Source organism: Eleutherodactylus coqui, chromosome 11, assembly GCF_035609145.1.
Source record: "Eleutherodactylus coqui strain aEleCoq1 chromosome 11, aEleCoq1.hap1, whole genome shotgun sequence".
Taxonomy (NCBI): Eukaryota; Metazoa; Chordata; class Amphibia; order Anura; family Eleutherodactylidae; genus Eleutherodactylus; species Eleutherodactylus coqui.
Genome location: NC_089847.1, coordinates 51,144,240 through 51,171,703, shown reverse-complemented (window position 1 = coordinate 51,171,703; position 27,464 = coordinate 51,144,240). Strand labels below are relative to the sequence as shown.

Genomic DNA, 27,464 nt, shown 5'->3' with positions numbered 1-27,464 from the left:
TTCTCAGCCCGGTATTGCGCTCACCTGTGTGTAGTTAGCCTTATCCTTTTAAATGTATTCATTTGTATAGGAAATTTGTGTTAACAAACAGGTAGAGGTTCATCGGCAGTCCGAATAGGAACAATATTTAACCCATGGCATTCAGCGACAAATTCGGTGTGGATTTTTCCACTACGGAAATACACGCCGTGTGGATGCATCCTTGTACATCCATAAAAGGCGGGGCTCACACGACCGTATGGTAAAACGCTGCAGAAAAGGCACAGCAATTTAACCAGTGTGTGGAGCTGAGTATCACCTGCGTACCGCCACGGTCACGCCCCGGTTTCCTCTTTAAAAAAAAACAAAAAAAAACGACTATTCTTCTATTGTCTCTTAGCAGTGGTGTATAAAAACGCCACATATATGCCTATATACAGCATTTTCGTACGCACCCATAGAGAACAATAGGGCTGTACATGCGTAACAAGGGGTAAGATGCTGCGTGCTTTTCTACGGGCGTAATATATGCAATGTATATACGTTGGTGTGAGTGGATCAATGAAGATCAATGTACTTTCACTGACTCCATTCACCGCCTATTAGGCGCATGTAGTATGGAATTAAATTCCGCTCGTGTGAGCCAGGCAGCAACATATTTTCCGCAGTGGAAAATCTACAGCAAAATTTCCATTGCAAATATGGTCAACAGACACACACACACACACACAGCGAATGAACGCTTCACGTGTTCAGCACGTGATTTCCTGCCCGGTGTGCGCACAGCGCTGTGCATCCATTTGGCAGTCAACACCTGCACTAAAATCCACATGGTGGAATTAAAAACAAAATTGACCCAATGTTATAAATACAGTTTTTTGACAGCAAAACGGACGCAACATGTTTATCCCGCTGCCGGACTGTCAGGCGAAGCAGCAGAATCCGTCTGGGCTTCATTCTAAGCAGCGTGTAGTGTACTGCGTATAGGTGGATTCTGCTCCTGTACGTCATTATCTACAGCACTGACCGGGCGATCTCCTGGTGATAATCGTAGTTCTCATCCTCTTCTATCCAGTCCAACGCCCCAGTAATGGGGTTCACCCGACCGCAGAACACCATCCTCACAATCCGTGGGAACGCTGGGGGGCGCTGGAGACACAAAGCTGGAATGTAGGAAACGTTTTAGCACCATAGATTCTAATGTACTTTACATCTGTAGAGGGCCGCTTGCCTACATGACCAGTAATGACCGCGCCATTACCACTCACAGTACCATAGATAACAGCAACCCACATATCCAAGAAGCGGTGAGTGCAGTAGCCCAGTACGCAGGATCATGTGGCCATCAGAAACTACGCTGCGAAAAAAAATCTGCAACATGCATTACGTTTCAAACCTGCAGCGCGTCACGATTCAAGTTATACTGCAGATTTTCACCACAGATGTCACCCGCTCAAATCTATGGCGAATTCACACCAAAATCCACTCCATTTGGTGCAGATTTGCCTGCTGTGGACAACCTGCAGCGGATATGACAAGTGTGAACATAACCCAACCGTGCCGGGTAACAACAACTGACCCAGGACATAACCACGGGCAACAGGGCAAAACAAACCAATAGAATCGGTGACTTGGTTGATGTTTTCTGACACTTTCATTTCTGTTCATTAAATATTGCATATACAATTTAATGACTTTTAAACTTGGTACAATGGGGCGTGAGTTGTGGGAATATACTTCAGCCGCTTCCTGCCCCATGACATATATGTACGTAATGGGAGGGGAGGAGGTCTGTGCGAAATGCTGTACTTGCACAGCGTGTAGATGGTATGGGCTCAAGAGCTGAGCCTGCACCATTCGCAGCACGAGACAGCGGTCACTGACATCCAGCAGCCGGCTTCACACAGAACTCTGATCCCTGCCATTAACCCCTCACATCCTCCAATCAGTGCTTCCTGTGGCATGTAAGCAGTTAACATGAGGGAGTGAGCTCCTTCTGTGACGTTAGCAGCCCTTCGCCATTCAATCACAGAAAGCTGATGGATGCCAAACAATAGCCTAATTTCCTGAAAGAAAAGAGATAATACCCTGCAGTACAGAGGTTCTGCAGTGTATAATCTGAGAGCTCACATGATCACAGGTACAAGGTTCCTACAGGGACATAAAAAAGGTTAAAAACAGCTAAAAAATATCCACTTTTTTGCTCACTATACAGGGGTTTTCTGCCAAAAACAAACAAACATGACATGCTTGGTATTGTCACAATACTACTTTAAAATTACACACACTGTTCATCCCACATGGCAAGTAGTAGATCATTTCTTTTTTTCAAAAAAACCCAAATATACATTTTTTTACTTAGCATCCTAAATAAGTGATCAAAACAGTCGTGTGTACCCCAAAATTGGCTTCTACAAACCCATCTTCAACATTTTATTTCTACTCTAACCCCCAGGTGAAATCTCATGCGCCACCACACTCAGGTGTGTCTTTAATCCTCACCTCCTCCACACACAGCTCCTTGGGTTAATGCACTGCTACGGGCGGGTGCAGACGACCTTATCCATAAGGGACCTTTGTCTACAAATAGGAAGCTCATCTCGAAAGGAACTTCTCCGAAGAAAAATGTTAAATATCCCTTTTAACCCACAATATCTGGCAGATGACAAGAGAGGAACTGTAACATTTTGGCGTAGATGTTCTGTTGCCCTTCACAAGAGGTTCCCCACGGACCCGGATTCCTGCCGCTGCGGTCCCTGTAGACACATATGGTGGGATGGTGCAGTTCTGCAACCTTTCTGGAAGGCGGTCTTACAATCTAATGCTGTCTGTGGCAGGTCACCGAGATAGCGATACTATCCCTCTTACCAGGACAAGGGGCTTCTCCACCACTTTATGGGGGCGGCTCGTATCTTGTTCCCGAGATATTGGAAATTGATTTCTGTCCTTCTAGAGCAGAATGTGCAGACTGTCTTAATCATATCATGCGCATGGAGGAACTGCCGGCTGTGGATAAAGATGGCTATGACACCTTCATCCACACAGGGTCTACTGCAGCCGTGTATGATTGGTGGAGAACTGAAAAGAAGTCATGTCATTTATAGCGCATAGAGCTGAGTGATAAAATACTGGCTGCTTGCAGTCACCACTAGGGGGAGCACACTGTTCATGGATGTATACAGCTGCCGCAGAACCGGATCATTGTGTGCAGTGAGCTCTCACACTCCCCCTAGTGGCAGCTGGGTATTATGTTACACATTTAAAGGAAGCCTGCGCTATTTTTCAGTTATCTCCTGAATATCCTGCCTGCTGTCCGCCAATATGAAGTATTTGGTGCCTATACTTTGTGCCTCTGCTCCTTCAATCTCCAGAGATCAGTCCTGAATTGCGCTGCACACTATATGCAAATTAGCAGAAAGGCGTCCGAAAGGCGGTCACCTCTGCCCGCGGTCTGGTTCCTTCCTTGCCCATTGAAGAAAAAAACTTGCCCATTCTGTACCTCGCAGCGTCCCTAGCGCCACCTGCTGGAGACATCAGGCTGAGGTGCCTGCCCATTGGACGGTCATCAGTAATCTGCATACAGCGCACGGAGCAGTTCAGGTCCGATACCTGCACATTGGCGCAGACACAACGTAACGGTACCAATACGTACTTGATATTGGCGGCCGTCAGCCAGTATACTCAGTAGTGCCGGCTTCCTATAATCCCCTTTATCTCAGCTGTCATGTCCCTCAGGCCCAGAGAGCAGCTCCTCCACATCACTGGGGAGTGCTGATACTTGTAGTCCCACCATCTCTGGTTTAATCTACAATTTCTCGTCTACAAGCAAGAACAAGATGTCACATCACTAATTATTAGAGAGAACTGCTATAAACCGGGCAGCAGCGGCACTTACACTCACAAGGATGCTGCACTGGGGGCCGCCATCTTCCCACAATGCAACATACCGGAAACACATGTCATGTGCCAAGCCTGCCACACAAAACATGGCTGCCGTGGATGAAGAACCTGTGCTATAACAGTGACGTGCGAGCATGGAGGCTGCGGTGCTGCGTGTGAGGCGGAAGCGGGGAGCGGAGCCGGCGGAGGCGCTGATCATCAGCTGTAAGAAGCCGCGGGTGGAGAAGGAGGAGAGCGCGCCGGCCGCCGTCACCACCCAGGTGTTCAAGCTAGCGGCCACCGTCACCTCCCAGGTGAGAGAACTACAACTCCCAGCATTCTCAGAGGAGCGGCTGCCTGTTGTCCAATCGGAGCGCAGCTTTCATCGCTCCAAAGGAGAATATAGAATGAAAGCTGAGCTGTGATTGGTTGCTGGATGACAACCCTGACAGTTGTCCAGCCTCTGTTTGAACACTTCCATTGAAGGAGAACTCAGCACCTCCCGCGGTATCCTGTTCCACTCAGTGATCACCCTCACTGTATAATCTGTGTCTCTTCCCTTTCAGTTTCATCCCATTGCTTCTAGTCTTCCCTTGTGCAAATGACAATAGGGCTGATCCCTCTGCACTGTGACAGCCCTTCAGATATTTGTAGACAGCTATTAAAGGGGGTGTCCCGCGAAACAAAGTTGGGGTATACACTTCTGTATGGCCATATTAATGCACTTTGTAATGTACATTGTGCATTAATTATGAGCCATACAGAAGTTATTCACTTACCTGTTCCGTTGCTGGCGTCCCCGTCTCCATGGTGCCGTCTAATCTTCAGCGTCTAATCGCCCGATTAGACGTGCTTGCGCAGTCCGGTCTTCTCCCTTCTGAATGGGGCCGCTCGTGCTGGAGAGCTGCTCCTCGTAGCTCCGCCCCGTCACGTGTGCCGATTCCAGCCAATCAGGAGGCTGGAATCGGCAATGGACCGCACAGAAGACCTGCGGTCCACCGTGGGTGAAGATCCCGGCGTCCATCTTCGCAAGGTAAGTAAGAAGTCACCAGAGCGCGGGGATTCGGGTAAGTACTATCCGTTTTTTTTTTTTTTTAAACCCCTGCATCGGGTTTGTCCCGCGCCGAACGGGGGGGGGGGCTATTGAAAAAAAAAAAAAAAACCGTTTCGGCGCGGGACAACCCCTTTAAGTTTCTGATACAGGCCATATACTTTCTGATACAGGAGGGCAGGTAGAAGCACCACAACCCCCAGCATGCAGACTGCTGTATGGGGGAGCACTCCACAGGTGCTGATGGCAACCACTCGCACACCTTCCTCAGGCCGTCGGCATACAACGCTGCTCCCCGTGGCACTTTACCCATCTTGTAACCACACACCGCGCTGGCAGAGAGCTGGCGGACACTGTATATGGGCAGCGGTTGTACCGCACATGCCTATGTATCACATGGACAGTGTGACTTCTTTTAATTTCTGGCTCTGTTTCACAGCGGGAATGCACATGAGAGTGCTGCGCATACACAGTGTGTTGCATACGTACAGCCTTGCATACGCAGTCATACAAGTGTATCGGGTTCACGCTGCATGATACGTGCTGCAACTTCTTGTACAAATCTACACGGTGTTTACACACATGTGCACGGACCAGTGAAAGTCAGTTGCCGGAGAGAACGCGGTGAGAACACGGTCCTGTGCATGAGCCCTTATACTGATGGGGCAGCTGGTAGCACTATTCTTGGACCTTGAGACTTGAATTCCTGTAAGTTAGCTAAGTGTTCCCTCACCATCTCTCTGCTTACAGATAGCATGCATTCTTTTATTCCCTCAATAGCACAGGGAAGATCAGTTGATGTTGCATCTACTTTCTGAGAGAAAACAGATAGATACAAAATAGGAATTTAAAAGTTCAGCCTTCTCAACATCATCTTAACCAATTCACCATTTTCATCCTGTAAGCATCCAATAGCATCTTTGACTTTTCTTCTGACATAACCCCAAAATCCCTTTTTATTGCTTTTGGCCTCTGTTACAAGCCTCAATTCATTATCAGCTTTAGCTTTTCTGACATTTGCCCTACAGTTTCTGCAGACCGCATTATATTCTTCTTTAGATATTCCCCCTCTTTCCATCTGGTAAACACATTTTTCTTCCTTTTTACCATGTCTGCAAGTTCTGTGTTGATCCATCCTGGTCTCTTTAACCCCTTCAGTGGCAGGTTTATTATTACCATGTCAGCGCAGCAAGCCCCGGAGATTTTCCTGAGTTAATTCCAAGTGGCTGTGTGTCCTGGCTGGCAGGAAAACATAGAATAACTTTATTAGTTGACTGACAGCGCTAGTGCCCCACACATTTCAGCACTGCACTGTCTTTCAACTAATAAAGCTATTACACAGTTCTCCCGCGGCCAGGACACAGTCACTGTACTACTGTGACAGTTGGTATTCTGGCAGGGAAACCTCCGGGGCTTGCTGCACTGTGCAGCAGTAAAAACCCTGGAGGATTTCAGATGACAGCTCAGTGCTCTGCACATTTCAGCACTAGAGCTGTCCATGGAAATCTTCCAAGGTTTAACAGTATGGTCAGTGCAGCAAGCCCCAGAGATTTTCCAGGCGTGCCACTAAAGGGGTTAAATGCTTCCGTTCCTTCTTTTAGGGATTGTTAATGATTGTGCTTTGAGAATCTCCTTTCTCAATATTTCCCAGCCTTCTTGGGCATTTCTGTCCTTAAGAACATCCAGCCATTGGATTCTTCCCATGTTCCATATACACAGGAATAGGACGTGCCATGAGTTCTTTCATGCCGACCACGAGTCCTTGTGTATAGACTATGATGGGGCTGTATGCCTTCCAGGAAATAACACGGATAGCACACAAGTGTGCCGGAGGTCTAATGACCAGCATCTGCTGAGCATGGGGTGGGCTCGGCCATGAGGCCTGCTTCATACACCCCTTCCCTACAGGTACGTCATAGTTGGCTAAGGGTTTAATGGTAATTCTAACTTGCCCACGTTATTAAAAGGGCAAACCTTGCACCAGTGAATGTGCAAAAGAGCAGTCGGTGAGATCGGCGTGTATTACAAGGCTCACGTCTGTTGGAACGTCTTATTACGCCGGTGCGGCCGCACGTCTCAGGCGCTATTCTGTGTTGTTTGATCAGGCTGACTTTATCCAGCTGGTCTGTTAATTGGATTTTTTTACAGATCTTCCAGGTTTTCCTATCTCGGACATGAAAAGCCGGGATCGCGATACCCCTTTGATAGCAGGCGCCATCTTGTCACAGCTCCCTTAGTAAAGTTCTAGTAATCAGTATTTCTAGATCTTCATCCTCCACGATGCTACATTCAGTTCTCTTACTCTCATCCGTGTGTTGTGTCTCCTGTTAGCATGAGCCGGTGCAGCAGTACGTGCAGGACGCCATATCCCGGGACCGCACTTCCCAGGTGCACCGTCCCCCCATCGGGAGCGTACAGCAGATCCAGAAAGATCTGAGGGCCCTGAAAGATGCTGAACGCCAGGAGAGTCGCTACCGCTTAGTGTCGAGCCTGCGGCCAAAATGTGACGAGTCTGATAACAGCCAACCTGCCAGCCCTGTGGAAGAACAGCCAGACGTGCCAGAAACATCGGAAGCCTCCGCAAAGGACGAAATCGCTGCCAAAGGCGAGAAAGATGAGGCGATCCAAGTGTTTGATGTAGTGCAGGAGGAGACGGAGGAGGACACTGCTGATCCAAAGGTGTGTGTGAGCTAGAGACCCTTGTATGCGCAAAAGTGCTCCTCCAATCACTTAAAACTTTCAAGAGCAGAGAGGGTTGGTTTTTGAGGGACACGTTTTCTGTTTTTTTTTTTGTTTGTTTTTTTATGGAACTGAAAATGTACGGAAAAAGTTTTTAAGTGGAATGAAAAAAAAAACCCAACTTATTGTGACATGTTGGGGGTTTCATTTTCATAACATTCACGGTGTAGTAAAAACAGCGTGTTCATTTTGTTTTGCAGGTTAGTACGGTTATGGTGATACCAAATTTATATGGGTTTTTAAAATCTTTTGCTACTTTAAAAGTCTTCCTGTCACTATATTCTGCGAACCATAACTTTATTTTTCCGTCTATGCAGCTAAATGAGGGCTTTTTGCAGGTGAGCTGCAGTTTTTTTTTTTATTGGGTATATACAGCTTTTTTTTTTTTTTTTTTCCTCTCGTTAGTCCTAACTCGGGAATTTGAACTTGCTATCACTGTTTCTGCTTCTTCTGCAAGGCAGGGCTTAATAGGCATCTATTAGTGGTAGTCCTGGGAGCATTCACTAGGCCTCAGATTGCCATAGCACCCCATAATCTAGTTGTGGGGCCAAAGGGGTGACCAGGGTTGTCCTCCCACTCCCCCCTCATTAATGTCAGGATTGACCTTAGCATCTAAGTAGTTAAATGGCTGTGACTGGAGCTTGGCCTTAGTCATGGTTGTTGCTGGCGGCTATCAGCTGTTGACAGGTGATATCTGATGGGTGTGTATTGCCGAGCCCTCTGTATACACTCTCTACGACAGCATGCTGTATCTTTATTATGCGGTTGTGAAGAGGTTAAACTGGTTTGTCTGGAGTTAGGAAAAAAAGTTTGCAGTTTTTCCAGAAACCAAATCACGTCTGTCCGAGGGCTGTCTGGTGTTGCATCTCATTCCTGTTCAAGTCAACGGATCTGAAAGGCAGTACCAGCCATGGCCTGTGAACATATGTGGCGCTATTACTAGAAAAACAGACCTGGCCAAAACCCTTTAGGCCTCTTTCACACGGGCGACATAGATATCACCACAAGAAAATCGCAGCCATATCGCATCCGTGTTCTGTGCGATATCGCTGCATTTTCTTGCGGCGGTTTTGTGTCGCTGCAAAGTTGCGTGACTAAGTAGCACTCTTTGCCATGATTTTTGGGGGAGGGGGGTGTTGAAATATAAGCCCTACTCCAAAAATACGCCCTACTCCAAGTGTTAAAAAAAATAAAAAATAAAATAATCACCTATAAGCCTCTGACAGGTTCGCCAGACTTGCTTGTAGTTTTCCCTTGGCGCTTCCTGGCTTGGAGGTTCAAAATCCCCACCTCCAGGAAGTGCTGACTGTGATTCGTTCAGTGAGCGCTGGCTCTGATTAGCTGAGCCGCGGCGTTTTGAGAACCTCTTACAGGGGTTGTCTGTGACATTTTTTAGCACTCGGGATCCCTGCCGATCCCTTCCCGATGCTGCTGTCACTATGGTTGTCCTGGAAGCAGATGCTGCTGACAACATTGCAGTGACCCGGTTTGGTAATGCAGCCAGAGCTCCCATTGAATGAAGAGGGGGGGAGCACCACCAACACCTCGACGGCCCCCGCTCACTGAACATTAAGATAGAAAAGCTGGACAAGGGATGAATGTACATTCGGGGATCTTCTACACTTGGCATATTGCTGATTATCCCTGCACACAAGATTATTTTCTGTTTAACTTTGTAGCATAAAGGGTTTGAAATGTTCCTTTTTCTTTTTTTCGGAAGGCCTGTGACCCAGAAACCATCATGTGTAACTCTGTGACCATGATTCGGGAACGACTGACCGTGTCCCAGGAAGGACAAGGCTCCGAGCACAGAGAGAACCCGGAGGAGTTCGTATATGACATTTATTATGCAGAATCGTCTGCGCAGCACTGGATCCAGGACATTCTCTCCGTTCAGCCGTACTACTGCGAGCCGGAGCTGGTAGGACAACCAATAGGGCACTATTAGGGCTCCCGATGATCCTGCCTAGAATGCCTATGGGGACTGTAATGCCAGCCATATTGTGTGTCACCCAGGACATAAATATTGCTGCCCTATTTCTAGGTCCTCCAGTTCCGAGAGCTGCTCTGTGCTCACCCATGTCAACTCGACTTTAAAGGGGTTGTCCGACATAATCTAGAAAAATGGGTACCCATGATAGAAAATAATGAAGTGTGGCCTCCCACATCTCCTGTGCCACAGCTCCTTCTTCAGCACCGGGTCTGCGTCAACAGGCTGCTGCCGCCAGTCACAGACCGCGGGGGTACAAGCGTTGGGATCTGCCATCAGCTGCAGCAGCCAGTCACATCCTACACACCAGCTGCTGCAGCCAGTAAACATTGTCATTTTATTTTTTTTGCTGTACTATTTAAAAAAAAAATCTTTTTTAAAATCTTTAATATTAATCTTCTGACCGCCATAACCTTCTTATTTTCCCACCAATGGTGCTGTGTGAGTGCGGGCTGACCTGTGGTTTCTATTGGAAGCACTTTGGAATACATAACCCTTTTTGATCACTTTTTATTACGTCTTTTTCTTAGACAAATGTTCTTATGACGTTCACCCATTGGGACAAATAATGCATTCTTTTAATAGGCTGGACTTTTGTGGACTCGGCCATACCAAATTTTTTTCTTTTTTTTTTAATATGAGGAAAGGTGGTGTTTTTTCTTCTTTTACTATAATCAACTAAGGGAACTTGCGATTGTTTGATCACTCATACAGTATAATGCAATACCATAGTATTGATTCCCCATACTGACAGGCAGTCTGTCACACTTGTCAGCGGCATTTGAAAGGTTAACAGCTGCGACCAGTGGGAGACCTGGGTGCAGCTGTTTTGGGTGGGTGTTGGCTGTCTCGGACAAACCCGGCACCGGCCGTGTATGGAGCAAGATCGGCTCCCCTTCCCGCTCCACACAAATCCTTCCCCCGGGGGATGTAACTGTATATGCTTTTGGGGTAAAGGGGTTCAATAAAGGGATTCCACATTATAACTTTCTTTTATATCAATCGCTAGTTTTGTGAACTGATTTCTTTCCTCATACAGGTGGCTGCGGATGAGCCAGAAGAGGTGTACGAAGATGAGGATGATGAGAATGAAGAAAACAACTGGAGGAATGACTATCCTGATGAGGAGGAGGAGGGCGGCAGTGATCAGGAGGAGAGATATATGGGTAATTTCAATCTGTCCTAGTGTTTTCTAGAGTCCTTTGGACTAGTCACACTGCGATGCGGTAATGTTTGTGCACTGAATGGCCACTTTATCCGAGACCCCGGCCCTCTCATGATTGGAGCTTCCCTGTATGAATATTAGCCCACGTGAGTGCAGCATAAAATCAGGTGAACGAGCTTTCCGTGGATCAGTTTCAGTGTGAATCTACATTAGAATGGCAAAATCGAACAATCTGAGCAACTTCAAAAGAAACCTGGTCATTGGTCCTTGACTAGCTGGGGCCAGTATTGCCAACCTTGTGGGGTTTTCTGGTACAACCGTGTGGAGAATATACCAAGAACGGTGTGATCAAGGGAAGCATCTGGTGAAAGGGCATCCTGTGGACATGACTCATTAACGAAAGGGGTCAGAGGAGGATGCCAAGAATTGTGCTGATTTGCAGAGTCAAGCAACTTGCAGCTGAATACAATGTCTGACTGTGCGACTCATCGTTTAGCACGGATGGGCTATAACTGCAGGCGACCAGTTCCATTGTGTACCAGAAAGGCGAGACTTCAGTGTGCAAGAATTGGATCACTGAGCAGTGGAAAACCATCGTCTGGTCAGCTGAATGCAGATTTCTGTTTCACCGTGCTGATGGGAGGTCAGAATTTGGTGCAAGCAGAATAAATACATGAGCTTTTTCTGTCGGCTGTTTAGAACATATCAGCCCCTCCATTTATTCTCCCACTTACAAAAAACTTCCTGTCCGCAGGGGCCGATATTCCTGCAAAATGATTTCAGCATCTACTGTAAGTAGAATCTGCCACAAGAAATCGCTGCAGTTCTGAAGGCCAAAGGAGGTCCGACAGGCTACTCTATAGGGTTCTCTAGTAAAGTGACCATTCATTGTGCGGGAGGATGTTGTATCACTGGATGTGCTCTGCCTGTGTACTATATATATATATATATTACTATAGAACCCTTGAAGCTACATACTAGGGTACATACACACCCAGTATTTGTCTGATTTTTCGGAACATAAAATTGGACAGAAATAGCACCCATTTATTGAGGTGTATGCACATGGGCTTTGTTTTTTTTTGTTTTTTTTTTTAATCCAAAGTCCAAGTAAAAAAGAAATTGTAGCATGTCCGATACTTGGGTGAAAATAGCACATGTGCATGACATCGTACATCGAACAGCATACTGATGGGATGTAAGTTGCATCTGAGAATATCCCGTCCATGTGCATGTACCTCTAGGCCTAAAGCCCATGTGTAACTTGCCAATATGTATTGTTTGTATGCCACCAGAGGGATAACTAAAACAAATTAGACGAGCAAACCTTGTCCATACGAGGTGTGAGTAGTCATATGATATAATCATGTGCCCACATCCATAGCCTCTCTATTTGCTTGCACAGATTAACCCCTTTTTACACTCCTGTACGTGACGCCAAATATGTGTACTCTGATTAACTTATTACTCGAATACCTGGGAACAATGGTCCCCGTATTTATTTATGGGATCTCCTGTCATTAGCTGGTAACTCGTCTCTCTGTGATCGCTATGTCCATCACTTGTCATTGCTGAGAGCTGATTACAACTTCATGTCACTTCATTAGGGTAGAACCGAAGTGCAGAACGCTATACAATGAGACGTGAGGACGGATTTACACAGATGGTGGATGTGAAGGGGTTACAGCCTGCTAATAGAGCCTTTTTACATGCTATAAATGCTAACTAGTTGCTACCACCCTTCTCCAGTAGATGGCGATATGTCCTGACACGTAATAATGGTCTGTGCTACCTGAGGGCACATTACTACGTTTTTCATTAAACTGCATTCCTGGTAAACAGAACACCAAGTACATAAACTTTCTGTTGATTCACATGCCATATCATGTGATCCACCAGAGTGTTGCTGATTGGCTGTGTGCTAGCACAACAGATGACACACAGTAACTTATGTAGTGCCTTTTTTACTTTGTCCTGTCCCCCTTCCTTTTGTTTTTCTGTTTCACCCTTTAAGCTTCTTGAACTTGGAATGATTAATCGTTCAGGCAATTGTTGGAATGGATAGGACTGAAGATGATCGATCAGTGTAACCGCAGCGAACAACTGAATGATAATGCGTTCATTCATCTTTATTTTATGCAAAACAAAAAAAGTTTTAGTACTGTGTGTTATGCAGGCAGAAAAACCTGCCGATAATCATGTAAACAGGTAGTGGCTCATCTATGGACAGCTGCCTGTTTACTCTGCATGGAGGTGGGTGGCTAGAAGAGATCTCTGGCCCGCTCCGCCTCCATTCAGTGAGTGACTATCACTCTTGCGTGATAGTATAGCAGCGTTGGGACCACTAGCGAGCACTTAAGTGGCCCTACATGTGGTGGTCTCTACTGACCTGCCAGGTGATTGGATAAGGGAGCTCCCTCTCCCCGCATCAGTCCCCCAGTACCCGACGGAGTGCCAGTGGGTTACTGTGGCAGCTAGGATGCCCTCTGGAGTTATTATATAATGCTATGTACTCAAATCCGTTCTTGGAAATTCTGCTTCAGGCCAACATGGTGAAGTACGTAGTACAAATGTCTCCTTTCAAGCACATTCCTCTGGCATTAATCAATATATATTCAGTACAACTAGATAAAAAGTTACTTGTGTGCATTTGGCCGTGGAAGAAGGCTAAGTAATAGATTTCTGCTGTGCTAACTACATCTTGTATTTAAAGAGAAGACTCCAGCCTCTCCTGCAAATGTTTCTACTACACCCTTAAGTCAGATAGGACCTTGGAAGTTGGGTGCGCTAGCACCAGCAGAAGGGACCTGATTACGGAAATGACAGGGATGGCACCTCTGTGTTATGATTTAAGCCCAATGTCCACAAGCAAATTTGATTCGCAGGGCATCCGCAAATCAAGCCACCCATAGAGATGCATGGGCATTCGCAAATGGATTAAAACATGCCAATTTTTACTTTCGGACCTTTTGGTCCATTTTTATGCGGATCCCGCACTCACGGCTTCCATTGAAGTCAATGGAAGCCGTCTGATTCGTGGCACACCCGCAGATGACACTGCAAACTTGCTGTGCATCCATGGGAAAGCAAGAGATTTAAAAAAAAAAAAAATGGTACTGCGCATGTGCGATGGTGAGCTTATGCACAGTACAGTGAACCCGGAAGTGGAGGGATGCGCATGGACGCCACTGCTGGGGAGTGCAGGTAAGCAGGGCTCACTGGCCACGGGCAGTTCTGGCTTCCGTGCCGTGGACATGAGGCCTAAGACTAGGGCTACGTGATTACTTTTGGCTACAACAGGGTCCCACAACAAAGATTGCTGTGTAGCCCTGATTTACATGAGTGCCGCTGTCACTTCAGTTCATACCCGCCACAGCTTTGTACGTTTTATAGCGGCTATGCCTGGTACTGCAGCTTTATCCCATTAACTTGAATGTGATTTCATAGGCCTGTTTAGCAGGGACCCTAAGCGGCAGACCTCCACCATCTACTATTGATGATCTATCCTGAGGATAACAACAAACGCGTGCCTCAGCATATTTCATATCTGAATAAAGTTACAAAACTGTTTATACTAACTTCAGAAAATGAAAAAATATTCTTAAAGGGGTTGTCCGGCCACACAGGGTAAAAATTTTTATAATGCTGCTGCTTCCCTTTCAGTAAGGATAGTAACACACAGCATACAGGGGCTCAAACCGGCCGGCAGATCAGCTGCAATGTCAGTTTATTACCTTAGAATCTGATGTTCACTGCAGCTTTAAAAGATGGCGCCTCTGTGCTGTCTTCCCACAATGCTCTGCGCTCTCCCTCTTCTGTGTGCGCGCTCCCGATGGCAGTAAGGCCGCCTGCACACGAGCGGAAATCCCGCCGCGGGATTTCCCGTGGGATTTCCGCAGCTGAAAGTCTGCATAGGAGTGCATTAAAATACGCACTCCTATGCAGACGGCCGCGGTTTGGCCGCGCGAAATCTCGCGCGGCAAACAAACCGCGGCATGTCCTAATTTTCTGCGGGGCACGCACTCACCCGGCCGCCGGCTCCGGTCTGCGGATGCGCCGGCTGCGCGGCATCCGGCAGAAGAAAGAGCCGGGGCCGCCAGGCGCGGGTGAGTACGCGCTCGTCCCTGCAGGCGCTCGGGTCGGATCGCGCGGCGAGAATTCTCGCTGCCGGATCCGACCCGCTCGTCTGCAGGCGGCCTAAGAGGCATGAAAAAGCAGGATTTCATGGCCTCCCTCAGCTCACGTCCTAGCTCCGCCCACCTCTATTGAACTGCTCTACAGTCTCTCTCCGCCCAGGCCCCGCCCCCTGCTGCATACTATACTCAGAGGGGTTGTAGCCAGGGGACACTTATACACTCATGGTTCAGGATAAAATCCTGGCATGAGTGTATAGTGAATGGAGAGGGGCGGGGGAGAGCCGAGAGAGAACTCTCCTGCAGCCCCCCACTGCAAGGCTACCTACTGCCCCCCCCCCCCCCCACCCTGCTAAAGTAAAGTAAAACAAAACATTTCCCCACACACACGCCCTCATAGTGCCCCTCCCACAGCGACCCCCCCCCCCCCCCCCCCCCCCGACTTCTGTCAGCCGGGTCCCTGCACACACACACATCACTGCACCCCCCCCCCCCCCCTTGCACACATCCATCCATCCGTCTCTCCCTCTCCACCCCCCCCCCCCCCCCTTCCCCCGGGACTTCTGACAGCCGGGTCTCCAGACACCACGAACACACACACATCACTGCACACCCCCCCCCCCCCTTGCACACATCCATCCATCTCTCCCTCTCCCATCACCCATCTGTCCCATGTGCTTCAGTGAGCTTTTATAGCCACTTATCCTGCTTTCCCCCGGGTTCATTTGGAGCCTTTTAGGCCCAAAGAGAGGTGTCTTTTACAGTTAGGAACCCAACTACTGGCCCAAAGAGGGGTTTATGGAGTGTAAAAAAAACATCTGATTAGGGTTCATCTGGAAGTGGTGGATGGGTTCCATGCCTTTTAACCGTGCCTTTTAAGGTCGGTTTACATGTAGCAGAAGTGCAGCACATTTTCCACAGCAGAAAATCTGCATGGTCTCCACTTTAAAAACTGCACCAATGGTGTGGATTTTGCCGTGGATCCACAGCACACTTCACCTTTTCTATTGGTGCAGAAATTGTGAATTTTGGCGCGGGTTTATCGCTGTGGAACAATCCACAGCGTTTTTATTATGCCTAAACGTCCCCCTCATGTAGTTGGTGTAAACGCCTGTGCAGGTTTATTCAGGTAGGAAATGTGTATGAGTGCGGAGGCAGGTATTTGTCACTGCCGTGGCTTACGGCCCTTCTCCATGGGATGATCATTCACAATCGTTCCAATTACCGTGGGAATCAGTATGATCGTCCAGTGACTGCATGCATTTACACGGAACGAGAGTTGTTCTGTTTCTGCATGCAGTAAATCTGTGTTTACAGGAGTCAGTCCCTTCTGCCTGACTGGAGGCGGGTGGGGGAAGAACATTCCCAGGCCGCTCCGCCACCAGCTGGCAGCACAGTGAGTGATACCAGCGATGTGCATTCTGCGTAACAGCACAGGAGCGAGCACCACTAGGACACACGCCAGGCATCGTTTGGCCCACCGCTCATCCTGTGTAAATGGACCTTTTCCATAACCTTCACATTTAAATTAGTTGGAAGTGCTGACTACTTGTTCTAATATATCCTGAGGATAGGCCAGCAATAATTTACTCCTGGGAAACCCCTTTAAATGTCATTTCTAATCTGCACTATTCTCCATTCTTTGAAATCCATAAGGTTTGGCCATTGCTGCTTTATCCTTCCGCTCTAATCTTATTGGTCAGAGCTGAAATTGCCAAAATAATTGCATCTGCAAAATGGTCACCCCAAAATCCCAGGAGTAACCCCTCCCAAACATTCGAAGGGTTGTACGGGATTGGAAAAACCAGGCTGCTTCCTTCCAAAAAACTGTGACCTACCTTTCCATGGTTGGTGTTGGATATTGTAGTACAGTTCTATAGAAGTGAATTGGGCCGATGCAGTAAAAGCCACAACCTGTGGACAGGCGTGGTGCTGTTTTTGGAAGAAAGCCCCCAGAGTTTTTGAATTTTGTACAACTCCTTGGAGTCTATAAACCAGATTTGGCAGTCAGGGTTTTAAGGAAGCATATAATTTGACCCAATCGCTGCTGAGTGGTTGGGCGAATTCACCTAAAACCAGGGTACATGTGGAACGCTGGTTTCCTGCCTGTGACTGGCACGTTGGTAGCAGCTTAGCCCACTAGAATAAAAGTTATGGGGAACATTCTGATAGGGAAGTGCCAACTGTATGCAGCTGTTATGTAATGCAACACCCACTGTTATGTCCTTAGGTTATTACGAAGACAGCGATGACGGTCCGGAGCGCGGCAGAGGAGACGCATGGGATGCTTACTGGAAAAAAGCACAAAGAGAATATGATGAAGAGGAGGAAGATTCTGACTGACTTATGTGATACATTGGAGGGAATCTCTCTGCATTATAAGACCACTGTTCTGTTTTAAGGGCAAGATTACTAGATTGGACTTTTTAAAAAACTTTAAAAACTTTTTGTAAGAAGACTTTTCTTTCTTTCTGAAGTGCATCAGCCTCCTTCAGTATTAAGAGTGTTCACACTGGCATTGGGTTCAATTCCTTCACTCCTCCCCCCCCCCCCCCCCCCCCCCCACTAATGGGCAAAACCTGGCTGTTTTATTATGTTAAACTTAAAAATGGAAGCCATACGTTGTCCAGTTTTCTCCCCAGAAGACATCACACATTGGCATCATGGGCTCCAGAGGGTACAATGTGAAGAATCTTAATACAGATCTTCCTAGATTTAGTTTTTGTTCCTGTTTGTGTTTATTTCAGTGCATCTTCCGTCTCACATGTAAAAAGTGTCTGTAAGCAATGCTGATGTTAATAAACTTAAACTGTAATCGCAATCTTACTTGTCATTAGAGTGAACCTGTTACTGGCTTCATGCTGCAAGAACCAAGGAGGTACGGTGCCTCTCTGGTCTGGGAAGTCTTCTGAACACTACAGCGTTTCAGAATTAATGCACTTTGGAAGTTTGACTTGGGTGCCAAACTTGCAAGTCCAAGAGCTGGGCCTCAGCAGAATCTGTCAGCCTGCAGCTCGCTCCCTGTTTACTAGCAGACCCCGAGCTGTCAGTCTTCCTGCTGAAGGAGAGGCTGTCTCATCATTGTCCCTCACAGGTGTAATTGGCTCCCTCATTTGGTAGTCTGCTACCTGCATGTTGAGGGGATGCAGTTCTCTGCCCTCCTTAGTCAGTGAGTATATGGCCATTTTCTGTGATTGTTTTTGTTTTTATTTCCCCTTCTTTGACGTATTTATAGTAGTATAGGGACTCACTACAAGCAAGAAACCTTGACGTGGTTAGTGAGCTGATGTATCTTGGCAAAAGTCCAATTAATGCCTTGTATTTATTATCTATTATTCACATGCAGTGTGGCTTTAAAACTCCAGGTGGAGCCTAGGGTGGCAGTACCAATGTGGCTCACCTATTGAGGTGCAGGGCAACCCGGCAAACTATTATGGCGTCCTTAATAGGTTGCTGGTCTGCATGGTAGACTACATGTATCAGAAGGTCTGCCACTTTGTATCCACTCTGTGTGGGATTATACACCAAGCAGCTACCCCCCCCCCCCCCCCTATATCAAGAGGCTGTGTAAGTGGCTGTCTCATCGGTGTCCCTCACAGGTGCAATTAGCTCCCTCATTTGGTAGTCTGCTACCTGCATGATGAGAGGATGCAGCTATCTGCCCTCCTTATTCAGTAAGTAAATGGCCGTTTTCTGTGATTCTCTTGTTTTTTAATTTCCCCTTCTGTGATGAATTTATAGTAGAATAGGGACTCACTACATGCAAGGAACCTTGATGCGGTTAGTGGGCTGATGTATCTTAGCCAAAATCCAACTAATGCCTTGCATTTATTATCTATTATTCACATGCAGTGTGGCTTTAAAACTCCATGGGGAGCCCAGGGTGGCAGTACCAATGTGGCTCACCTATTGAGGTGCAGGACAACCCGCCAAACTATTATGGCGTCATTAATAGGTTGCTGGTCCGTATGGTGGACTACATGCATCAGAATGGTCTGCCACTTTGGTGTATACTCCCACATAGAGTGAATACAATCAGCTACCCCCTCTATATTAAGAGGCTGTTTCATCGGTGTCCCTCACCGGTGTAATTGGCTCCCTCATTTGGTAGTCTGCTACCTACATTCTGAGGGGGATGCAGCTCTCTGCCATGCTTAGTAAGTATATGGCCATTTTCTGCAGGAGACGAGAGCTGTCAGTCTTCCTACTGCAGGAGAAGAGAGGACATCGCCGCCCCTGACTCAAGAGCTCCATTCCTGAGGCAAACAAGTAAACTTCAAAGTGCAATAATTCTGATCCGCCGCAGCAATGCAGAACTCCAGTTATACGGGAGCAACGTGCATATCTGTCCCGTGTTCATTCTTCGCGTGGTTTGAGCAGCATAAACCTGGCGACAAGTTCCCTTTAAATAACTATTACTTATACTGACATGATCCCTTAGCGGAAATAAGAATACACATTGTTTTACACTGTTGAAGCAACTCTACGCTCCTGGACAAATGTAGATGGCCACCACGCTTCTCTGACCACCTCATAGACAAGCATAGTAACATAGTCTTCTTTCAGCCTGACATACTATGTTCAGCCTGTTTCCACTCCGCCCCCCCCCCCCCTCGTTTATCCAGAGGAAGGCCAAAAAAAAAACCAATGGGGCAGTCAGGATAATCCCTGGCTCAATGTTTGGAAGGTTCTCCCTGGCTCCAAGACCTGGATCAACAACCCCGCTGGTTATTTAATGTCTATATCCTGCAATGTTGTAGCGTTCCAAAAAGATGTCTAGGGCCCTCTAAAACTCCTCTAGTGATTTTGCTATCACCACGGCCTCTGGCTTTATTCCCACGAGTGCATATCGGCCGCAGTTTTCATGGCCGGCCGATATACGCTACGTTGGGAGAGGAAAATCTGGTGAACAGGTGCACAAATCAAACGCTTCTGCGGCTGTTCAGATGGCCTATAGAGCCCAGCGCAAATGTGCCGAGCTTGCCAGGCCATCACCCATTTCCCCTCCCTCTCCATTGCAGGCTCACCTCTTGTTCCTCCCCGCTTGTTCTGTACAATGGAGCGGAGCTAAGCACCCGTCCGCCCCGCCTCCTCACATTGATGGCTATAGACAAGGGGTGGGTGGGGAGAGGGTGGGTGCTTATCTCCGCCCACATCCCACCCCTTGTCCATAGCCATAAATGGGAGGAGGCAGACTGGCGCTTAGCTGTTCCCCCTCCTATTGCACATAATGAGCAGGGAGGAACGAGAGATGAGCCTGCACGCGGGTGGGGAGAACAGAGGGAGGGAGGGAGTTTAGCAGCCGTGCTGCTAAACTCCCTCTCACCTACAGCCACTGCCACGGGCTTGCATAGGAGCCCATGCAGCGGCCAACGTATTCTGACCTAAAAGATAGTTTCAGGACTATCTTTTGGGCCCAGCCCTATATTGGCTTGGCCGGGCGTTTTTACATTTCAGAAATTTGCCCATGTAATCTGACGTATTGGAATCCAATGCATCAGATCACAGCGCATAACGGCTGGCCGTGGGAAAGAGCCTTCAGGCAGAGTTCCACAATCTCACTGCTCTTACAGTAAATAACCCTCTTCTATGTTGGTGATAAAACCTTCGTTCCTCTAGACGTAGAGGATGTCCTCTTGTTACCTTCACAGTCCTGGGTATAAGCAGATCATGGGAGAGATCCTTGTATTGTCCCCTCATGTACTTATACATGGTTATTTGGTCGCCCTTAAGCGTCTTTTTTTTTTTCTAGGGTGAATAATCTCAATTTTTATAGCCTCTGTAGCGAACGATATTAATGCAGTGTGTAAGACACTATTGCTCTGACTGGCCAGTATGGCTCATGTGGGCAGCACTGGTTAATCAAAGCAGGTGTAGCATCTTAGACTAGGGATCTCTACCAATACACATTGTGCAGCAAATAGTCAGAGAAGAAATGCTGCCTTCTTTTTTTGTCCAGCAACAGAGGGTAACTCCTTTTGCTTTCCTCCAGAAACAGCGCCACATCTGTTCAGCACGTGCTTCTTTCATTCATTTCCCAAATTGAAACTGCCCATTGAAGTCGATGGAGACTTTTCAAAATAGATGCTTCTATATATTCCACATTGTACCAGTTTAGGGCGGTTTTATTTAATTCCATTTACTCTTTATAAGACAGCCCTTCACACTTGTATATACACACAATTGTAAGAAACTGGCTTTACACATTAGAGGTTGTTTACACAACTATTAACGGCAGTTGCTAACGGTCTAAACCGTCCAGGGAGTCCTTTTACGATGCATTGGGTTTAGCCTGTCACTGGAGTCCAGTGCAGGAAAGAACCTCTGCTTCTGCTCTAGAACACCCAAGATTGGAGCTAGCACTGACCTTGGCTGTTTAACTCTTTGAATGCTGCAGGTCACTTATACCACGACATCTAAGTAGTTAACAGAGGTACAAGGCTCCCTTTGTCACTCATTGACTCCCTGCAACATGATCATAAAAGGTTGTCTTGTCTGCAATATAGTGAATTGTATTAGATCATGTGGAGGCAAGATCTAATGTGAGTCCAGTTAGTGTACTGCAGGCATAGTGTACTGCACTACATAAATACAGTGTATTGTGCAAGCGACTTTTCTATAAGTTATGTCTTTGTACATTATTTTTTAATTAGCTATTCGTGAGATCGTGCATACGTCAAAACTTGCGCTATGGCCTTCCTGCGACCCGTCAGCTTACGTGTTTTGGCCAAAATGCAAACTAACACCCATATTTATCTGTGTTTTTGCATGCTGTTTGCTATAGATGTTGGGGGAGCCCAGGATGTCATGCCAGTGTGGCGCTCTGTGGATATACAGGGCAATCTACTGCTTTGCCAGTAGGGGTTGAATACCTGTATGGTGTGGCACACTTATCTATGGTTGGTATCAGTTCATATGTGTAGACTGTTTGCAGTCATCCCTCCCTTAATCTTGGGTTGAGTTGAGTGGCTGCACTTGAGTCTGCACTGAACATTTAGCTCCCTCATATTACAATCTGGCTGTCTGCATGCTACTAGGGTATAGGGTGATGTGACCTGCCATATCGGGTGATGCATGTTAGGCTTCTTTCTCTGTGAGTTATTTCAATATTGACCACATAAAAGTACCAAGAAAGACTGCAAAGCACAAGCTTTCCATCCGTCATTGGACAGAAGGGGAGGGCACTACTGGAAGAAGTCTTGCCCACATGTACACCAGCTACACCAGGGCTAAAAATTGAAATTTTCACTGATGTGGTTACTGACTGCTTTAATCAAAGTATGATCACTGCCTGCTCTCCGATCCTTAGGCAGATCCTTCAGTTGTTTTGCACGGGTAAGTTTGCTGCCAGCGATCCTTTTACTGCTACCACTGAAGTGTTGGGACGCAGCATCGGCTGGCAATTGTTTCTTAGCACCATGTGGCTCTACACATGCACAACCTTATGGATAGGTAGGGATCACTGCTCCAGGATTTTATTATGATGCAGTAGGCATGGTCCAATTATCACCTCTTCACTACCCAATATACCACTTGCCATACCCTGAGGGCTGGTTGCCAAGTAGGGGAGTTTGGAAACTCAGTATGTTTAAAGTTGTTGAGTGCACTTTCACTTTTTGAGAAGACATTCCCAGTAAGCTATACTATTAGGGGTTGTCCATAAGAGAAGTCATCAACAGGAGATTGCTGGGGTTCCCGCACCCAGGACCCTTGCTGGGCTGCTCTTTTTATGCATTGAATGGATTTCTGCAGGAAGCAGATGGCGGTGTTTCCCCTGCAGTGACCAGGGTTGGCATCAGGCCACATTCACACGAGAGAGTGAGAGCGATATTAGGGTGACTACCCACTAGCAGTTGCGAATTTGCTGCGGCAAAGTCGCAATTTACCGCAAAATTGTGGTTTTGTGCGATGCGATTTTAACATTAACAAGTCCCATAGACCCCTGGAGAAAAAGAAACGCTGCGAATTTTGCAGTGAAAAAGAACTGTAGTGGGTAGTCACCCTAAGGTCGAGAAACTCTGCCTGATATAACGCTCGCCCTCATGTGATTTGCGCAGTGATCCAAGTGGTTTTGATTGCAATTTCACAGAAGCAATGGCATTTTTAATCTTCATGTACAAAAAAAGATCTCAAGTTTTTCCCATTGCCTTCAATGGGAATCATAGCAGTGCACAGTGTGTGAGTGCCATGCGATGTCTTTCAAAGCCCCCATTTTGAGGAAACATCCAAAGATACAACAGGCTGCGATTTTCTTTCCGCAAAGTGATGCGGAGAGGAAAAAAAACGCTCACGTGAATTAATCCATTTTTAAAAAATGCATTTCGAATTCATGTGAGTTTTGTACGCATCGCATAAAACTCACATAAAGATATTATTTGTGGGAAAGGGCCAGGGGCGTAACTATAGATGATGCAGGGGATGCGGTTGCACCCGGGCCCAGGAGCCTTAGGGGGCCCATAAGGCCTCTCTTTTCCATATAGGGAACCCAGTACTATGAGTAAAGCATTATAGTTGGGGGCCCTGTTACAAGTTTTGCATCGGGGCCCGGGAGCTTCAAGTTACGCCTCTGGAAAGCGCCATTACAGGCACTTCCATGGCAACTTAACCTGCAATGCCAAACCTGGCCACTGCAGTGGAAACAGAGCTGTCTGCTACCTGCAAACATCAGCTCAGTGGATGAGGACTCTGGCCTGGAAACCAGATGACTGGTAGGATTTGGAGGTGGACCCTCACTCATCTACTATTGATGGTTTATCCTGCAGAGGATATTAAGAGCTGCTCCAAATAACAGCTTTAGGTCTCATTCACACAAGTGTTTTTACTCAGCTATTTAGCCATATAAATACATCAGGAGAAAATCGCGACCGTGTGAAGCATTGAATTCCAATGCATTCATTCACATGAGCGATTTTCAGTTGCATTTTTAAAAAAAATCATGCCATCAAAGCGAGAAAATGACCGTTTTCGGTCGCTGACTTTTCTCGCTGCGTGAAAAGATCGGTCTTGACCTATTGTTTGCCGAAAAACGCTGGAAGCTCCTATGGGAGCTGATTAAAAAAAAGGAGGGGAGTGAGTTTACCTGCGTCCAACGCTCGGAAAAGAAGATAGCTGTCGTTATTTAAGCTATTGGAAGTCATTCCGAGGATTTCTGCTAACTGAAGAATTTCCGCGCTGCTGCGTAATTTCCCCACGACAAGCCTATGTGAATGGAGGAGAAACCGCTAATTAAGCTAGTCTTCATTTATGCGATTCAGGTATCGTGAAAACACATACACTCATGTGAACAAGGCCTTAGGTTGGTAACACACCAGTGGATGATGGCTGCACTGATGCTTCTATAACACAGGTGAGGGTCCTGGCCTGATCACAGGTGTCCTGACCCAAATCTGAAGCATTGTAGTTGCATCAAAGCTGAGAACAAGTGACAGCCCTTTCCTCAGTACCTCCATGTTTGTACTTCTTAATTCCCTAAATCAGAGGTTAACTATTTGAGTTTCTCTGCTGGCTTGAGCTTTGCCCTTGTTCCTCTGGAGCTATGACTGATCTTTAAAGGGCTATTTGGTGCTGATTGTCTTCCAGTCCTGTCCTCCTCCTCCTCCCACGATCTGTCACACCCATGTTGTCTTTTACAACACGACTCCCTGTCTGATTGCGCACTCGCCATGCTGGAAAGTCCCAGATCACAATCCCAAGCACAGCATTGTTCCTTGGCGTTACCATTCTTCTCTCTTCAAATTTTACAAAAGTACATCCCCTTCCCTGCAGATCTTCAGCAATAAAGTGCTGGCAGTAACAGGGACCCCTCCGTGTCACCATGTTATCCCTATGGGGCCTGCATTCTGCACCTGTTAAAATCCGTACGTATTTACTTTAAAACCACAGTGGAAAAGCTTTCTGCTATGGAGTGAAGGACGTCTTGTGGAATTGTTATGGATTTCTAACAAATGTAATTCTGCTATTAAAGTCTGCGGAAAAAACGCAACAAATTCCACAAGAAGTTGCGCAGTTAAAGACACAATAGTATCCGAATTGACAAAATCTGCATCTGGGCTGTGGACAATTTTCTCCTGTGTGAAAGGTCCAAAAATAATCATGGAAAGCCCTTGATTTTTAATGTTGCCATTTACTCATAAACATACAGGGGGTGGGCAAAAATAGCAAGAAAGTTCCATTGGTCAGGGGTTTGAGCCACTCAGCTGCGGTTACCAGCTGGCTCCCAAAAACACCCAGAGCAGGGCAAGAGGTGAAGTAAACACAAATTTGGCAGGAAAGCTCTCCACCAAGCAAAAGGGGGGTCAAGAGGGCTCATGGCTAATGGGTAAATTCAATGCATGGTGTTTCCATAATTTTGTCCACCTCCTGTATATCCATAAGTAAGGTGCGATGTTTTGGAAAAGAAAGACGCTTTAAAAAGGTGGTCTTCTCTGCCGAAAAGTCGCACTTTACTATGGATGTATGATATTAATAGACTGATGGAATGTGTATATTTATTAAAAGCTCCAAAATTTTTAATTTTTTTTTTCTTTTTTCACACATTTAACTGCAATGTGTCAAATATGTGCAAACAGACTAGAAATTTTTGATTATATATATATATATATATTTCCATCAGTTTACTATATTCTGGAGTCAGAAACGCTCTTTTCTCCTTAGGGAGAGCAACTATATACTATAAACTAAGTGAGGAGACTCAAATGGCCACGCACGCTCCTCTGGGTAATATGCAAATAAGGGAGATGGAATAAATCCTCCACAGTGCCACCTATTGAAAGGCAGCATTCCTTCGAGTCAAAGTGGGACTTTTTATACAAGTCTTGCTACAATGACTGGGAATCAAAAGCAAAGCCAGACTCCATGTACATACAGCTGTTTCCGGGTTATTGCCCATCATCAGTGTACAGTAGGAGTCTGGCTTTTGCTAGTGAGAGGCCTGGGACAGGGGTCAGAAACGCTCTTTTCTCCTTAGGGAGAGCAACTATATACTATAAACTAAGTGAGGAGACTCAAATGGCCACGCACGCTCCTCTGGGTAATATGCAAATAAGGGAGATGGAATAAATCCTCCACAGTGCCACCTATTGAATATTACCCAGAGGAGCGTGCGTGGCCATTTGAGTCTCCTCACTTAGTTTATAGTATATAGTTGCTCTCCCTAAGGAGAAAAGAGCGTTTCTGACCCCTGTCCCAGGCCTCTCACTAGCAAAAGCCAGACTCCTACTGTACACTGATGATGGGCAATAACCCGGAAACAGCTGTATGTACATGGAGTCTGGCTTTGCTTTTGATTCCCAGTCATTGTAGCAAGACTTGTATAAAAAGTCCCACTTTGACTCGAAGGAATGCTGCCTTTCAATAGGTGGCACTGTGGAGGATTTATTCAATATTCTGGAAGCACATTAGAAAAAAACAAAACAAAAAATAAAGTTTTTCCAACCATTTAGCAGACGTACAACTTTAACATTGGAGTACACCCAAGGGTTCTAAGGAAACTAAGTGACGTGATAGCTAAACCGCTATTTCTTATATTTATGGACACTATCGAAACCAACTATCTATTGTACCACTAGATTGGCGCATTGTCAATGTGGTTCCAATATACAAAAAGGGATCCAGAAGAGAGCCTGGTAACTACAGACCGATAAGTCTCACTTTACTGAGCCTCATGTGGCGCAGAGTGTAAGCTCTCGCCTACGACCTGAAGGCTGCAAGTTCGATCCCCGCATGATTCAGGTAGCCGGCTCAAGGTTGACTCAGCCATCCTTCCGAGGTCGGTAAAATGAGAACCCAGCTGCGGAATAAGTTGGCGCTATACAAATACCAAGATTTATTTATTTAATAATTAGAGACGCCATCCTAGTATACCTCAAAGAAAACAACAGTATAACCCCACATCAGCACGGGTTCATGAGGCTGTCGATCATGTCAGGGCAATCAGATCAGCTTCTACGATGAAGTAATCTCTTGGCTGGACCTGGGAGAGTCTATTGATCTCATATATCTTGATTTCTCTAAAGCATTTGACACCGTGCCGCATAATAGGCTGATATATAAAATGAGACAGCTCGGACTGGGTGAAAACGTGTGTAATTGGGTAAAGAATTGGCTCAGAGATAGAAAGCATAGGGTGGTAATAAATGGTTCATACTCTGATTGGGCCACCGTTACTAGCGGGGTGCCACAGGGTTCAGTATTAGGCACCACTCTGTTCAATATATTTATCAACGACCTGATAGAGGGGCTGCACAGTAAAATATCAATATTTACAGATGACACAAAATTATACAATATTATCAATGCAACAGAGGACAATGTACGGCTACAAATGGACCTGGATAAGCCTGGGGCTTGGGCAGAAAAATGGCAAATGAAGTTCAATGTTGATAAATGTAAGGTTCTGCACATGGGCAGGAGAAACGGATGTCACCAATATACACTAAATGGGGTACAGCTAGGGAAAAGTGATATGGAAAAAGATCTGGGGGTACTAGTGGATTATAGACTAAACTGGAGTAACCAATGCCCATCAGC

General features: G+C 46.5%; 2 protein-coding genes across 4 annotated transcripts in view; one reads left to right on the top strand and one right to left on the bottom strand.

Annotated features, from left to right (window-relative positions):
* The window catches only part of PRMT7 (protein arginine methyltransferase 7), an 85,291-nt gene extending 61,258 nt beyond the window's left edge, over window positions 1-24,033 (bottom strand). The window contains exons 1-2 of one of the 3 annotated variants that reach the window (XM_066584072.1): window positions 24,016-24,033; window positions 1,007-1,142 (exon numbers count right to left, since the gene is read on the bottom strand). In XM_066584072.1, coding sequence (XP_066440169.1) covers window positions 1,007-1,098 — 92 coding nt within the window. In that variant the 5' untranslated portion in view covers window positions 1,099-1,142; window positions 24,016-24,033. Of the gene's footprint in view, window positions 1-1,006; window positions 1,143-3,874; window positions 3,907-17,152; window positions 17,310-24,015 lie in introns of those variants that run through there. The other 2 variants (XM_066584074.1, XM_066584073.1) reach the window with 2 other exon arrangements.
* On the top strand, window positions 3,940-17,751 carry SLC7A6OS (solute carrier family 7 member 6 opposite strand). Its single transcript, XM_066584075.1, has 5 exons — window positions 3,940-4,172; window positions 7,241-7,588; window positions 9,369-9,569; window positions 10,678-10,804; window positions 17,167-17,751. The coding sequence occupies exons 1-5, from the start codon at window positions 4,014-4,016 to the stop codon at window positions 17,277-17,279; spliced, it is 948 nt and encodes a 315-aa protein (XP_066440172.1). The 5' UTR covers window positions 3,940-4,013; the 3' UTR covers window positions 17,280-17,751.
* Window positions 24,034-27,464: the final 3,431 nt, after the last annotated feature.

What these genes read in the sequence shown, in the direction of transcription:
- SLC7A6OS (XM_066584075.1), top strand. Translation starts at nt 4,014, where the DNA reads ATGGAGGCTGCGGTGCTGCGTGTGAGGCGGAAGCGGGGAGCGGAGCCG. An exon ending in ACTACTGCGAGCCGGAGCTG is followed by an intron (nt 9,570 to 10,677) that starts GTAGGACAACCA and finishes TTCCTCATACAG; the next exon opens with GTGGCTGCGGATGAGCCAGA. An exon ending in TCAGGAGGAGAGATATATGG is followed by an intron (nt 10,805 to 17,166) that starts GTAATTTCAATC and finishes TTATGTCCTTAG; the next exon opens with GTTATTACGAAGACAGCGAT.